This window comes from Ictalurus furcatus, chromosome 27, assembly GCF_023375685.1.
Source record: "Ictalurus furcatus strain D&B chromosome 27, Billie_1.0, whole genome shotgun sequence".
NCBI lineage: Eukaryota > Metazoa > Chordata > Actinopteri > Siluriformes > Ictaluridae > Ictalurus > Ictalurus furcatus.
Window position 1 is genome coordinate 7,847,907 of NC_071281.1, and position 13,840 is coordinate 7,861,746.

At 38.1% G+C, this 13,840-nt stretch overlaps 1 protein-coding gene across 1 annotated transcript in view; it reads right to left on the minus strand.

Annotated features, from left to right (window-relative positions):
* apba2b (amyloid beta (A4) precursor protein-binding, family A, member 2b) overlaps window positions 1–13,840 on the minus strand; it is a 125,333-nt gene that overhangs the window by 16,443 nt on the left and 95,050 nt on the right. The window contains exons 4-6 of the mRNA XM_053616532.1: window positions 12,039–12,119; window positions 9,983–10,022; window positions 5,947–6,092 (exon numbers count right to left, since the gene is read on the minus strand). Coding sequence (XP_053472507.1) covers window positions 5,947–6,092; window positions 9,983–10,022; window positions 12,039–12,119 — 267 coding nt within the window. The remainder of the gene's footprint in view (window positions 1–5,946; window positions 6,093–9,982; window positions 10,023–12,038; window positions 12,120–13,840) is intronic.

The following is a 13,840-nucleotide window of genomic DNA, read 5'->3' on the forward strand; positions in this document are numbered from 1 at the left end:
GCTGTGAATGGATTAGACATTCAGAAACAGAAAGAAATAACCTGCTACATCACAAAGTTTTAAACATGAATGTGTTGTAAGCATAATTCTGTATACAAATGAATAAAACGTAGGGCCTATTGCTCGATCACACTGTATTAAGAGGATCACATTCTTATTAAGAGGATTATGCGTAGAGCACAGATGCCTTCAAAACAATGAAATTAAATGTTTCTACACAAAAAAAAGTACAGTAACGAGCAGTAAACAGTAGCAAATGAAACAAAGTCAATATATGATGTGACAATTTTTTTTTTTATATAAAAATGAAAATAGTAGTCTCCGGTACAATTAGTGCAGTTTTATAAGGAAATGAGCTGTAAGTTTTATTGAGCATCTTGCAGAACCAGACACGGTTCTTCTGGAGACTTTGACTTTCACACTTGCTTCTTCTTTTTGCAGCGAATCCCAGCAACCTTCATTATGTTCTTTGTCTGAAAAGTGTCTCTTACATAATTACATAATATGCCGCTTTCTTTAATGACATACAAACATTTTTCTGCAACATTTCATTCTGTGCTGAAAAACGAATGTTTGGGAACCTAAAATGTTTTTTGTACTGACTCGATAATGTAGAAGTCATAAAATCAAAAATCTATAACAAAGTTTGTACTAAAAATATAGGATGCCTAAAACTTTTGCACAGGTATTTTTTCTATAGTGCTCATACACAGTGATTGTACGGCGGACACAACACATAATCCAAGTATATTAATAAATAGATCTTTTTTAGTTGTTGTTTAACAAAGTAAAACCTATAATCATTGATTTGGTGAAGTTTTTTGTTGGTATGACTGTTTATCGCCGTCATATCATAAGCGAGAATAGGAATTAACATGTGTCTTGGAAGTTCCACAACATTAAATCTCAATATAAACTCATTACTTAAAGTACTACATTAAGTACTAAAGTACTAAGTACTAAATTACTACATTAATAAAGTAAACATTGCAGCAGTTGGCAAATCACTGTGGTATAAGTGGAATAACACACTCCAGTACTCCGCTTTACCCCCTGGCGTGCATTATGTGCAAGTTTTTTTTTTTCATGCAATAGTTTAAGTTAAACTCTTTGTACAAGGATACACATTTAGTAATCACATCACATCTCAAAAACTTTCAGCTCTCTCCCCCTCTCCCTTTCTCTCTCTCGGTTTCTCTCTCTCTCGCTTTCCATTTAACAGAGGGCATGAACCTGCTTCTCACACTCATGTCCACTCCCTCAGATTGCAGACCCCTGGCTCGCTTCTGGATAAGCGCAGCTTCGTTCTCCGTCTTTATTTAGATGTACGAGAAACAGCAAAACAGCCTACAGGGCCTCAGCTTGCTGAGATTATTTTACATTCAGAGGACGCATTCTTGTTTCTACCGTATTTCTCTCTGCCAGTGCCATACAACAAAACCTCCTGAGAGAAACAGGCTGAGAGAGAGAGAGAGAGAGAGAGAGACTGGAGAAATGAGCAGGAGCAGGCAATAAGCATTGCATAAATACTGCATCAACAGTGGCTAAAGGCTCCAGTTCAAAGAAACATGAAGCTTTTGTCTGTGAAGCTTGAACACTCAACACCTGAAGTGTCTTGTTTTCATGGCTGGCATAGAACAGACCAGAATTAATCTGAATTCATATGAAGCTAAAGCAGCATTTTAGAGAGAGGGGAAGTGAATCAAGCAAATATGTCAAACTAAATAAGTAAAAAAAAATAAAAATAATAATAATAGTAAAAAAGGCTTGCCTGAGGTAGGAAAGTTGCTCTATTAATAAAGATAAGATGCAAAAAGTGATACAGTGATAGAGACTTTTTTTTTTTTTTCAAATAAAAGATGACAGTTTTTTTTTATTTAATTAACATGAGCAACACTAAATGTCACTGTGACCCTGACCAGGATACGGTACTTGATACTCAGATAGCAAGAGAGAGAAACAGGCACAGCTGCAGTGTTTATTGTTTGCTGTAGGAAAAATAAAGCTTGAGTGGAGTGCACACTCTTAACAAGAGAGAGTGTGTGGGAGAGAGACATAGAAAAAGTGAGACAGAAAGAACCCAAAAGAAGATTAGTGCTAGAAAGTAGAGGGAGACAAAGGTAGATGTATGAAAGAGGAAAAAGAAACTGAGGTCGAGAGAAAAAAAAAAACTGAAATACAAAAAGCAAGACAAAAAGAAAGAGAGAGAATGAGGGAGAAAAGGAGAGAGAGAGGAAGAAAAATTAGTGATTACAAAAGAGGAGTGACAGAAACATTTGTGAGAACAGTGGAGAGAAGAGATGTTTCTTTAAAAGCCCTTTATTACTTTGTTATTTTTCTCCAATACAAACAAATTTTTCATACTGTAGCCTCATAGAAAGTAGTTTCAGCTCTCACATGCGGACTGGTGTTAATGTCCACGTTAATGTCCACCCAAACATTAGAAGAAGAGAGCAGTGAGTGAGAGAGAGAGAGAGAGAGAGAGAGAGCGCAAGAGTGAGAGAGAGAGAGAGAGACAGAGAGAAAGTGAGAGAGGCAGTGAAGCGTTGCCATGGTTTCATTTGGAATGGCTTTTGATGGATGAGGCAGATTTGCAGATTCAGTCCAGTGGAAGAGTTTCGGCCGTAAAGCTCCACCCCCTGTGGAGCTGAGAGTGTGAGTCTGCTTGTAGGGCTACTTGTGCAGTACTGACACACATCCACGCACTTAGGATTTGTGTATACTTCATGTCTAACTACACAAACATGTTCAACACAGCTGCTACATGAGTGGCACTGTTCACTGTGTACCTTTTATGCGTCTGGAGGAATAAAAACAATATCCACTATGGGGCAGGCAAATCTTTAACAAACCTGACCAGGTTTCTTTGCTGATCTGTAAAGTTATAATGTAGACAAGCATACTTGTTGCTGTAGAGAGGCATGAAGATGTCACGTCATATGTCAAAACATTCCAACACTGTTGTTGCCGTGGTTTTCTGTCTGCTGATGACACTGTGCCACCACCATTCATGTCAGCGTTACATATGTATGTAGTGTTAATAACCCGCTGAATCGGGAAATTGACCAAGCAAGTTCAAGACACACGTGTCTAGTGTAAAACTAGTTCAAATCAAGGGTAACTCTGGTCCTGCTGTCCCATCCTATTTGTAGTTGCTTGAACTCAAACAGGCAAGACCAGAAAACAGGGGAGGAGAGAATGTGGCTCACACTAAATTTAAATATCTATATTTTAAAAATACACTAAATATCAAATGCCTTCAAAAACAATAAAATAACGTAATGAAATGGACATTTATCAGCTGTTCTTCGTTCAAAATCAAGCTTTTTACATCGTTTTGAGCTGAACAGGAAAGAATGGCAGGCATGTTGAAACACAGATGTAACCAGCATCCTGATCTCTGTGTGCCAGATTTCCCATTATGGGGTCCACATGGAGCTGGTTTCCTTCCCATCTGTCACAGAGCGTGTTTCCTCACAAAGGGCTAATTTGGACCCTAGATAAATAAAACTGCACTGGAAAAATAAACAGCCCTGCAATCTCTGGTGTGTACTGGCCAATCTGGCAACTCCTGTTTAATTACAATTGATTCTGTGAGCATATACATTTTCAGAAATGGCATTCAGGTTTCACGCGAATAAAAAGTTCAGAAGAAAAGCCCTCTAATAAACGAGTCACTTTGATTCAGCACCAGGGCATCATAAAGCATTCACAAATGCACTCGCAGTTGGCACGGAGCATGGCAGCTAAAATGCTGTTGTGCTAGCACACAGAGAAGAAGGAGATTACACCCTGCCACCACTAATCCCATAAACACTGATTAGACAACATCTCCTGGGGTGTAAACAAACAAATCTCATCTCACCTCATAAAAATAGGACTCTGCCATATTAAATGACAGTGCCACTGAAAAATGCAAGGAATGCACATCTTTGGGAAAGAGGGAAAGGTTACAGGTTTGAATCACGAAAAGATTTAGACAGAGAGTGCCAGCGTTCAAGTCCTTCCTACAATACTAATGTACTAATGAAACAGAAAAGCTCCATCCCCTCTGAGCCTCGCTCAGGATTATCAGGGACTCCACATAGTTATTAAATCTTTCACATGAGCAAAATAGTATGTCTTGTCCATTTTATTGGTATGCCTTAATGAATATGCAATTTTACCCTAAGGTGCAAATTTCAGGGTTGTGTCAATGCAAATCAAATAGTTTTGCTCCCACAGCTTGATTTATTATCCCTAAAAGCCTCTTCCAGGGCGGCAGTTGAGCGTGCAAATTAGTACGACTGAAGAGCAGGTATTAAATTTGTAGAAGCCTGTTTCCTCTGGATAAAAACTAAAAGAAAGCATTTACTTAGTCCGAATAATGAGAACGTTTATCTGAATCATGCCTTAGTGTCACAAATCAATCAGGATATTTGCCAAAATGATAAAGTATCATTGCTGTGGTAAATACTAGATATTCACCACGTGTTCACACCTCCAAAGCCAAAAGGTATACTTTCACATATACCTTATGAACAGAAAACACACTCAAGCCTCACTGCCTTTAACTGCTGTTTTATTTGAGTTTCAGTTTGAAAACACCTCATTTAATTATTGTTTTCTACCCCTACTATACGTGTGACACCATTCACACAATTACTCTTTATAAATTTCCCACAACATGCCCACTAACTGTGCACACAACTTATCTGATTGCACGTGTAAAATTCTACTCATTATTGTGGCTCATAGTAAATCAGGGCTGAGTATTTAAACACGAGAGAAAAACTAAAATAAAAGAATTTGATGTTTTTATATACAAGAAGTTCACACCATAGATTTATAGGAGTTAGCACATTTCGGTATATATATACAATTGTACGTCTTGTATATTTCTGCATCATGTGATGTGTGTGACATTTCACACTGTATGTGACATTATAAAATATTAAAATTTTTGGTTAAAGGAAGAGTTCAGCCAAAAATCTAATTCACATTATTTCCTTCTCAATTAGCCAAGACAAAACTGGTGTTTGATGTTGTCCTAGAGCAATGAGGCTAATACAGCTAACATGTAAGGGGAGCTTACAGCCTCTAGTTTAGATCTAAATCTGCACACACTCGCCTCAAACCGTGTCAAGTTGTTTAACAGACATTAGACACTTTTTCTTCCTCAGCACAAAGTCTGCTGCTGCGTACAAGTACTGCAATGAGAAGGTGTGGCCTAAAGGTCAATTATATGGTAAAGGTATGATAAATATGATGATATGATATGATATGATAAACAAAAAAATTTATGTATATACTTTTTTTTTTAATACGGATGTCTGCTATTGTATAAAACTGTTATTTGTATAATAATGGAATTACTGAGTCATATTATGTCTTTTGTGGTGAGTGAGTGCTGATTTAGACATTTGTACAGTGCTAAATTGGTAGATTCCCTTAGTTGTTAGCAATATTAACCTTACAGCTCCAGTACAAATACTAATGAAAGTTCAGACACCAGACAAGATTTGACTGATTATATCTAGTGTATACTGAAAGATTGTTTTTTATTCGTTTAAAATTTACCAGATTCACCATGATTTACCAGAGGTCTGTAATAATTGAATAGAAATAGAATAGAAAGGATAATAATTTCTCTCTTCCGTCTGATGCAAAAAAGAAAGGACAGGGAACAGACTCTACACCTTAGATGCCCCTTGAGCATTTTGGGCATCAGTCAAAGAACCAGTCATGGTAGGACAGGACAGGAAAAATAGTGCTACTCCAGCTGCAGGCTCAGGCCAGTCAACCAGATCTGTCTGAACCCAGCAGAATCCATTATTTCTACCTACTTCTTTGTCTCATCAAAAACAATGCGGCATGTTGATCCACCACCAATACGCACATTAATAAAAAAAAACTTTCATTGTAGTCTAGGCTTTCTGAAATACCTGGTATAGTCTAACTCTGTACCTTGACTCGGCTCACAGCCTCCTGCGCCTGCATCATGCGGATGTTTTTAGATGGGTTTCTCTCTGACAGCAGCTGTGTGGAACCCAGGTAGTTGGCAGCGAAGATGATCCCATCAATGAGGTCCTCAGGCTCGCACGGCCCTGGCACTGGCAGAATTCAAGCACAAAAAAGATCAGATGCAGGAAACCTTTAACACCTCTGCTAGATCTAGAGTGTTTAAAGCTTTAGGAAGCAGAATAACTGCTATGACAGCATGAAACTGGAGAAAACATTCTTGAAAAAAACTTTTTACAAAAGTCTGAGGTGTCAGTTTTGGCCCATATAGTTTTCTTGCATGTCGTACATTTTTTAACTCTAGTCATGCTTTTTTGGATGTGATTCCCTGTCTGATAGAAACACCTACACAGGAGTAAACACAGACTCTTTATGAGCTAAATCTGACTCCCTTCCCAACATTGTTCGACACTTACAGATAAAAATATCCTATATAAGTATGTGTGCCTGGAAGTATATTTGTTGTAATTTTGTGTCAAGCCTTATACCATATTTTTCAGACTGTACAAGCCCTAGAGCATGCTTCTGTCATCTAGCACATGAAAACGTATGTGAAAAAGTATGATTTCTTCTGTTTTTGTGTATATCTCATACTAAAGTACACAAAATAAAAACTCTCACAAAAAACAGTTTTAGATCTTCAAATGAAATACAACATAAAACAAAGGCAATCTGAGTAAACCCACAATACAGTTTTTTTTTTTGTTTTTTTTTGTTTTTTTACTGAAGCAAGAAAGGTTATCCAACACCTATCACCCATGTGAAAAACTAATTGCCCCTTAAACTTAAAATCTGGTTGTGCCACCTTTGGCAGCAATAACGGCAACCAAACGCTTCCAATAACTTCACGTACTTCTAGGACTAGGATATACTCCTATACTTTGGATCACTGTCTTGCTGCATAATCCAGTTGCGCTTGAGTTTCAACTTATGGACTGAATAACGGACATTCTCCATTAGGATTTTCTGGTGGAGAGCAGAATTCATGTTTCCCCCAATTATTGCAAGTTGCCCAGACCCTGAAGCAGCAAAGCATCCCCACACCATCACACTTCCACCACCATGCATGCTTCACTGTAGGTATGATGATCTTTTTGTGGAATTCTGTGTTTGGTTTATGCCAGATGTAACAGGACCCCTGTCTTCCAAATAGGGATGTCACGATACCAAAAATCTAGTAGTCGGTACCGATACCACCAAAAGTACATGATACTTGATACCAAAGTTGATACCAACTACGGTGTAGTTTAAAAAAAAAAAAAGAAAATAAAATTAAAAACTCCTGGAGGACATCCTCCTCTGGCTAATACTGGCAAAGAAAGAGAGAGAGAGCGAGAGAGAGGGGGGGGGGGGATATTTTAGTTATCAAACACTGTCTGACAATGACTAATAAAACAGTGCTAACTCCTAAACATGCGCGCACACATGCACATGCACACACACACACACACACACACACACACACACACACACACACACCTTATACTCTGAATGCAAGCATTAGTTTAAATTCACTGATATGGTGGCAGGCCAAAAAGATTTATTAAAAGCATGAACGTGAATAATTATTCGTGACATTAGGCTACATTTAGCTGACAGGACACGGGCTGAATGGCGATGTATGGAGGCCCATTAGGAGGTAGTTTATAACACTGCAATGCGTTAGCGTCGTTAACAAATAATAGGCTATCGCAAACATTACATGTAGCATAACGCTAGATGGTTTCACGGCTACAATGCCAGCTGCCTCAAACAAATATAATATAGGACTGAATTTCAGGTGCTTCGCCAAATTGCAGGTGTTTCCTCGCTTTGTTTGAAATGAACAATAGCATCGGTTGCACACCGGCAACTGACGCTACCTTTCCTTTCAACGAGTGTTCCTCTTTCTGCCTCTTAACAAGTCGGGGCAGAGTTAAACTTCTGTAGTTTTTCCCGTGTGCTTGTTGGCGTTTTTTTCTTCTTCTTCACCACTTGTGAACCGACTAAAACACTTGCACGTATTTGCTACCCCCCTTCAGTTCCGGAACAATTGCAACCTCTGTATCTTCATTAATAACAGTACCTATACTACTGAAGAAAAACATGTACCATCACGTTTTAAGAATGCTGGTACCGACTTGGTACCGAAGTATCGGTTCTCGTGACATCCCTACTTCCAAACAGTTCCACTTTCGACTCATCAATCCACAGAACATTCTCCCAAAAGGTTTGAAGGTCATCAAGGTGTGTTTTTGGCAAAATTCAGACGAGCCTTAATGTTCTTCCGGGTTAGCAGTGGTTTTCACCTCACCACTCTTTCATGATTGCCATTGTTTCCAAGGGTCTTTCTGATAGTGGAGTCATGAACAGTGACCTTTATTGATGCAAGAGAGGCCTGTAGGTCCTTTGATGCTGTACTTGGCTCTTTTGTGACTTGCTGGATGAGTAGTTGCTGTGCTCTTGGAGGAATTTTGGAAGGTCGGCCACGTCTGAGAAGGTTCCGTACTGTGCCGAGTTTTTCCATTTAGAGATAACGGCTCTCACAGTGGTTCTTTGGAGTCCCAGAGCCTTTGAAATAGCTTTGTAACCCTTCCCAGACTGATATATTTCAATCACCTTCTTCCTCATCATTTCTGGAATTTCTTTCAATTTTGGCATAGAGTGTTACTGGGTAAGACCTTTTAACCAACTTCATGCTGTTGAAAAAGTTCCATTTAAGTGATGATTTGATTGAACAGGGTTTGCAGTAATCAGACCTGGTTGTGTCTAGTGCAGCTGAACCCTATTATGAATGCAGATTCATAGATTTGGGGAAATAGTAACTACTGGGGCAAATAAATTTTCACACAGGCCCAGTTGGTATTGGATAACTTGTTTGCTTCAATAAATACCATTATCACTTATAAACTGTATTTTGTGTTTACTCGGGTTGCCTTTGTTTACTCTTAGATTTTGTTTTAATTTCTGAAACAATTTAGTACGAGATGTACACAAAAACAGAAGAAATCAGGCAAATACTTTTATACAGTACTGTATATACTCCAGGAGTTATGGTAGTGTGCTGCTCCACTTGGTTGCAAAAAAGGTTACTTATAAAATGAATAGACAGACATACAGGAGGATATTTTCAGGCCTGACAGAGGGATTAAGACCAAAACCGTCGCTTCAGCCCAGAAAGCAGTGCCTCATTGAACTTTTACAATACTAACACCTAAAACATAAACTAGACTCTAGTTATACAAAAGTGCCATTTTAGAAGCAATACAAATATTATGTAGAATACCTGATACATTAATGTGTCCTATACCATGAAGCAATATACAATATACCAAGAAGACAGAATTACGAGAGTAGACTTAGACTCAAAATTTACTGTCCATAAAAAATGGTAAACTTATTTGAGAGTGGATTAAAACTGTTGCTAAAACAGAGAAACACTCGGATAAATATGACTTCTGTAACACCCAAGAAACATGAGCAGTCAGTAAACAGCTGCATTAGATCTCATAATTCTAGCAACATTTGGCTAAAAACTCATATCAATCAGTTTTTCCCCCACTGTGCGAAAAGAAAGGAGCCTTAATAATAAGATAAAAGAGTAATATGAGTGCAAAGAAGATAGAAATAAGCTACTTTTCTTTTCTTTCAGTTCTGTTTCCAGCTTTGGCTAATCTAGTGTCCTACTTTCACCAAGTTTCCTCTTTTTCATGTGCATGCTGCTAAGGACCACAGTGACAATCTTCAAAATGTATCTTCAAGTGGAGATATCCTCATCTATAGAAACTATTTTTATTAAACATTTCTACAACACTCAGTCATTATGCAAAAAAATGCATAAAAATGACTTTTCTTTAATGCCTGCTTCTTTCATTATGGCACTATATCCTTTGTAGTTTACATTTTATTTTTGCTGTGGAGATGAGATGATGATGAAGTCTTTTTTGCCTTTTGAGCAGATCTCCAGAAGCAGATAAGAGGGAAGTATAAAGTGGCCACTTACCATCGACAAAGCTGGGGAAAGATGCCGTCTTCTTCGATGGCTGGGAAACAAGAAGAAACATCCAAATAAGAAATGCCATGAGATGAAATGTGTGTATAATGAGCTTGGCTACTAAAACTGAATTAAAACACTAACAAGTTCATTGCTTTACTTTTACTTACAAACATCAGGACAAAGCTCCAACAAAACAAAATGGCAACAATAAGCTTTGTTGAACACACAGAACAATAGCAAATACACACTGATTCTAATTGGTGAATGGCTCATGATCCAGCCAGCCAATGTTAAATCAGCACACACAACATGTCAGTTATTCAGACTATGATCTCTACCAGTTTGTGGTGAGGTCTCTGAGTGAAAGATACTGCAGCGGACTGAGTAATAGCAATCGATTTGTGACAGCCATCCAAATGGAAAGTCAGCATTGAGAGAGTATCTATGCCCATTAATTGCAGTTGAAGAGAAGAGCCCCAAAGCTGCATCAGTCAGTGTAATTAAATGAAGACCATGCAGCAAAAGATGTATACTGTAGCTTCTTAGAAATAAACAGCCATCTGTCCTTGGCTGTTCTTCTGTTTTCTTAGATCCATGCACAGTGACCGAGAAACTTTCCCACTAGATTACACTGCAGATAAAGACGGTATACTAAGTTTTGCATCCCGAGCTACCCGAGAAAAAAGTGCTACATAAAATACAGGCTCCTGTAACATAAAGTAAAGGGAAATTGCCCCATAAATTGAGACAGACCAGTGGAGCACTCACAAGACGGACCTTGAGAAGATGAAGACCTCTCCAATCAAATATAACACCCAGCAGCCGTAATAGAGACATTGTTCTGCTTGGTGAGGAGCCAAATTTGCAGAGTTCGTTTGAATGCAAATGACACGCTAATTATTCTCAAGGCAATTACCCAGTAAGAATGACTCTACTCGAACAGTTTCTGCTCGTCCAACATGTGATACATTCACTGAAATTAACACATTAGACTGTATAACTCTAAGAGGCCAAAGTATCTGATTTTCTACCTCAAGAAAAGCAAATTAGTGTGTGTGTGTGTGTGTGTGTGTAAAGTCTTTTTATTACCTACATCAACAGTGAGATCAAATAGCACCAACACACTAGCTAACACCACTAGCTAAAGGTGCCATTTGTAACTTTTAAAAAAGGTTTTGATACCTGTAATAATTACACACTCTATATTACATACAGATGACAAATTAAAGGAACAAATGTGTTACACTGTGAGGGAATTGTACTGGAATGGTTTGGCTCCACTTGTCCCCTTAGAAGGAAGGGTCACTGCAAACCAATACAAAATTGTTCTGACTGATCACATTTATCCTACGATGAAACATAGGATAACTCCAACCCCATTCACAGGGCACAAGAGCTCACTAAATGGTTTGATGAAGATTTAAAAAACAAAAACAAAAAAAAAACAATAGTCACCAGATCTCAACCTAACTGAATGCCAAAGGGAGATAGATGTGGAGTAATGTGTTAGACAGTGCTCAACATCACCATCATCATCAAAACACCAACTTGGGGAATATCTTTTGGAGAATGGTGTTTATTAATTCCAGCAAACTGTGGCCCAATACCTTCCTAAGATACTTTATGCTGGTTTTTCCTTCAATTTGTCTGTAATTATATAATTATAAAAACTGTGATTTGCCATTCAACGGATCATGCTGTAGTTACTGTCGTTTCTTGCTTTTATCATTTTGTTTACATTTTTCTGAACCTGGAACAGAGCATCTTGTCTATGCTCCATTTCATTAAAAGCCAACTGATGAGATAGATATATGTAGTTTCAAAAGTGGGTCTGAGGTTGTTTTTTTTTTTTTAGAGGGAAGAAGGATTGCTTGTGTTTCATTTCAGTTGCAAGCAGAGAAAATTACAAACTGCTCCTTTAAGACTTATGTCTTACGCTACTTGTATTATTCTACAAGCAAACAGACAGATGTGTTTCCTTGTTCATTGATGATATGCATTATGAATAAAACAGACTAAAGTAATCATAGTGGTTCTTTAGGGCAAAATTTAATGGTTCCACCTCAGGGACGTTGTTGTTCTCCAGAGGTCCATTGAGATCGGAGCGTTGCTGTTTTCTTGGCTGCTCTGCACTGTTTGACACCTAGAGAAAGAGAGAGAGAGAGAGAGAGAGAGAGAGAGAGAGAGAGAGAGAAATGAAACAGGAAGAAGACCCCATAAGCACACTAAATGAGTTTCAGTGTAATTCCTCCAGGGATATAAACCCTGTGGGTAGAAGAGAAGCAATACAAAGCTTGTCAGATGACAAAAGATGAAGAATAGAAAAGATCAAAAGGAGAAGTGAAAAAAGCAATCTGTCAGTTCCTGTAGGAATCCCTTCCAACAGTGGAATGGTCTGACCCATATCACCCCCAGTCACAGCTACACTAATTTAAGTTCCACGGTACTACAAAACCAACACACAACTACAAAGAAAGCAAAAGCTTCTTGGTATATATACCTTTCCTGAAGTTTGAATGGGCAGATAACTGCATATTCTACAATAAAGGTCAGGTTATATATACCTATGTGTGGTCACAATCTAGCAGAAATGAAAAGTTTCTGAGCAGTGGAGCGACAGATGTAGCAAGGTGTTTTCCAGTCCATGGCAGAACAGGCTGTGCTCCTGGAATCTCAATCAAGTTGCTTAACTGAAATTACTTGCTCAGAGATCAGGGTTAAACTTGAGCTGGTGGAAGTACATACATGTGTATATCTTGTGATTATAGACCAAACAAGAAAGCTAACCAGCTAGATAGCTAACTCACTCGGCCATACTTGTAGACTGTCTGCTTAGAAGGAAGATGTTCCAAGAAGATCATCTACAAGTATGGCCGAGTGAGTTAGCTATCTAGCTCGTTAGCTTTCTTGTTTGTCAAATGAATACATAACCTAGCTAAGTATTCACCAGTTTAGACAATTACATACGACACGTACTGACCTCCAAAGTCACACCCTGAAAAACAGCCTCCTTAGGGAAGATAGCATGAATGACACTGCAAAAGGAGGAGCTTACGGAATTGACAGGCAAGCGGAGACACCTCTCCGTCCTGACTGGTTGGAGTATTGGTGGTCCACATCATTTATTTTCAATTTTGTTTAAAGACTCTGCGGCAAGAGACAAGAGTTTCTCCTCTGTGAAGATATTTTATTAACTTCTGGAAGGTGAGGAGAACTTTGCCAAATATTACAATCACTAATCACACCTTCATATATTGTGCAGCCCTAGGTAAATAAATACTGTAGATATGTCCTATTAATATGCCTGTCGAGCAAAATGACGAATGCAGATAATCAAATTCTTTTCTGTCTCTGAATAATAAAAAAGACAAAATCAAGAAAAAATGTTGTGTGTTTGTCCTGTTGCATTAGGAAAATCTACCAAACATCAATCAATAAATTACAGGTTTCAGATAAGTTGAAAACACTTTGATTACACTGGCCTTGACCTTCATGGACAATCAGGCAAGTACAATCTTTAGAAGACTGTATATTGCTCTCATCATCTCCAATCCTCTTTACAGGAAAAATGGAACAATTTAGTGGATATAAAATGAAACATATTTTCAGAGAGTACAATAATACAGTGGGAATGATATATGTTCCAAAAAAAACACAGAGCTATTTGTGAATACAATATGAACCGAATGAAAACACAGTTAAATTCCATTATATTATGCGCTAAACTCAACAGTAATACTTAAAGAAGAACTGAACTGTCTGAATGTACTTGCTTGTGATTTTTCAAAAGCAATATTTGTTGTGACTTTCATTTTCCCATATGCTGTTATCAGAATATTGGCTTTTGCAATACTAATAGTGCAG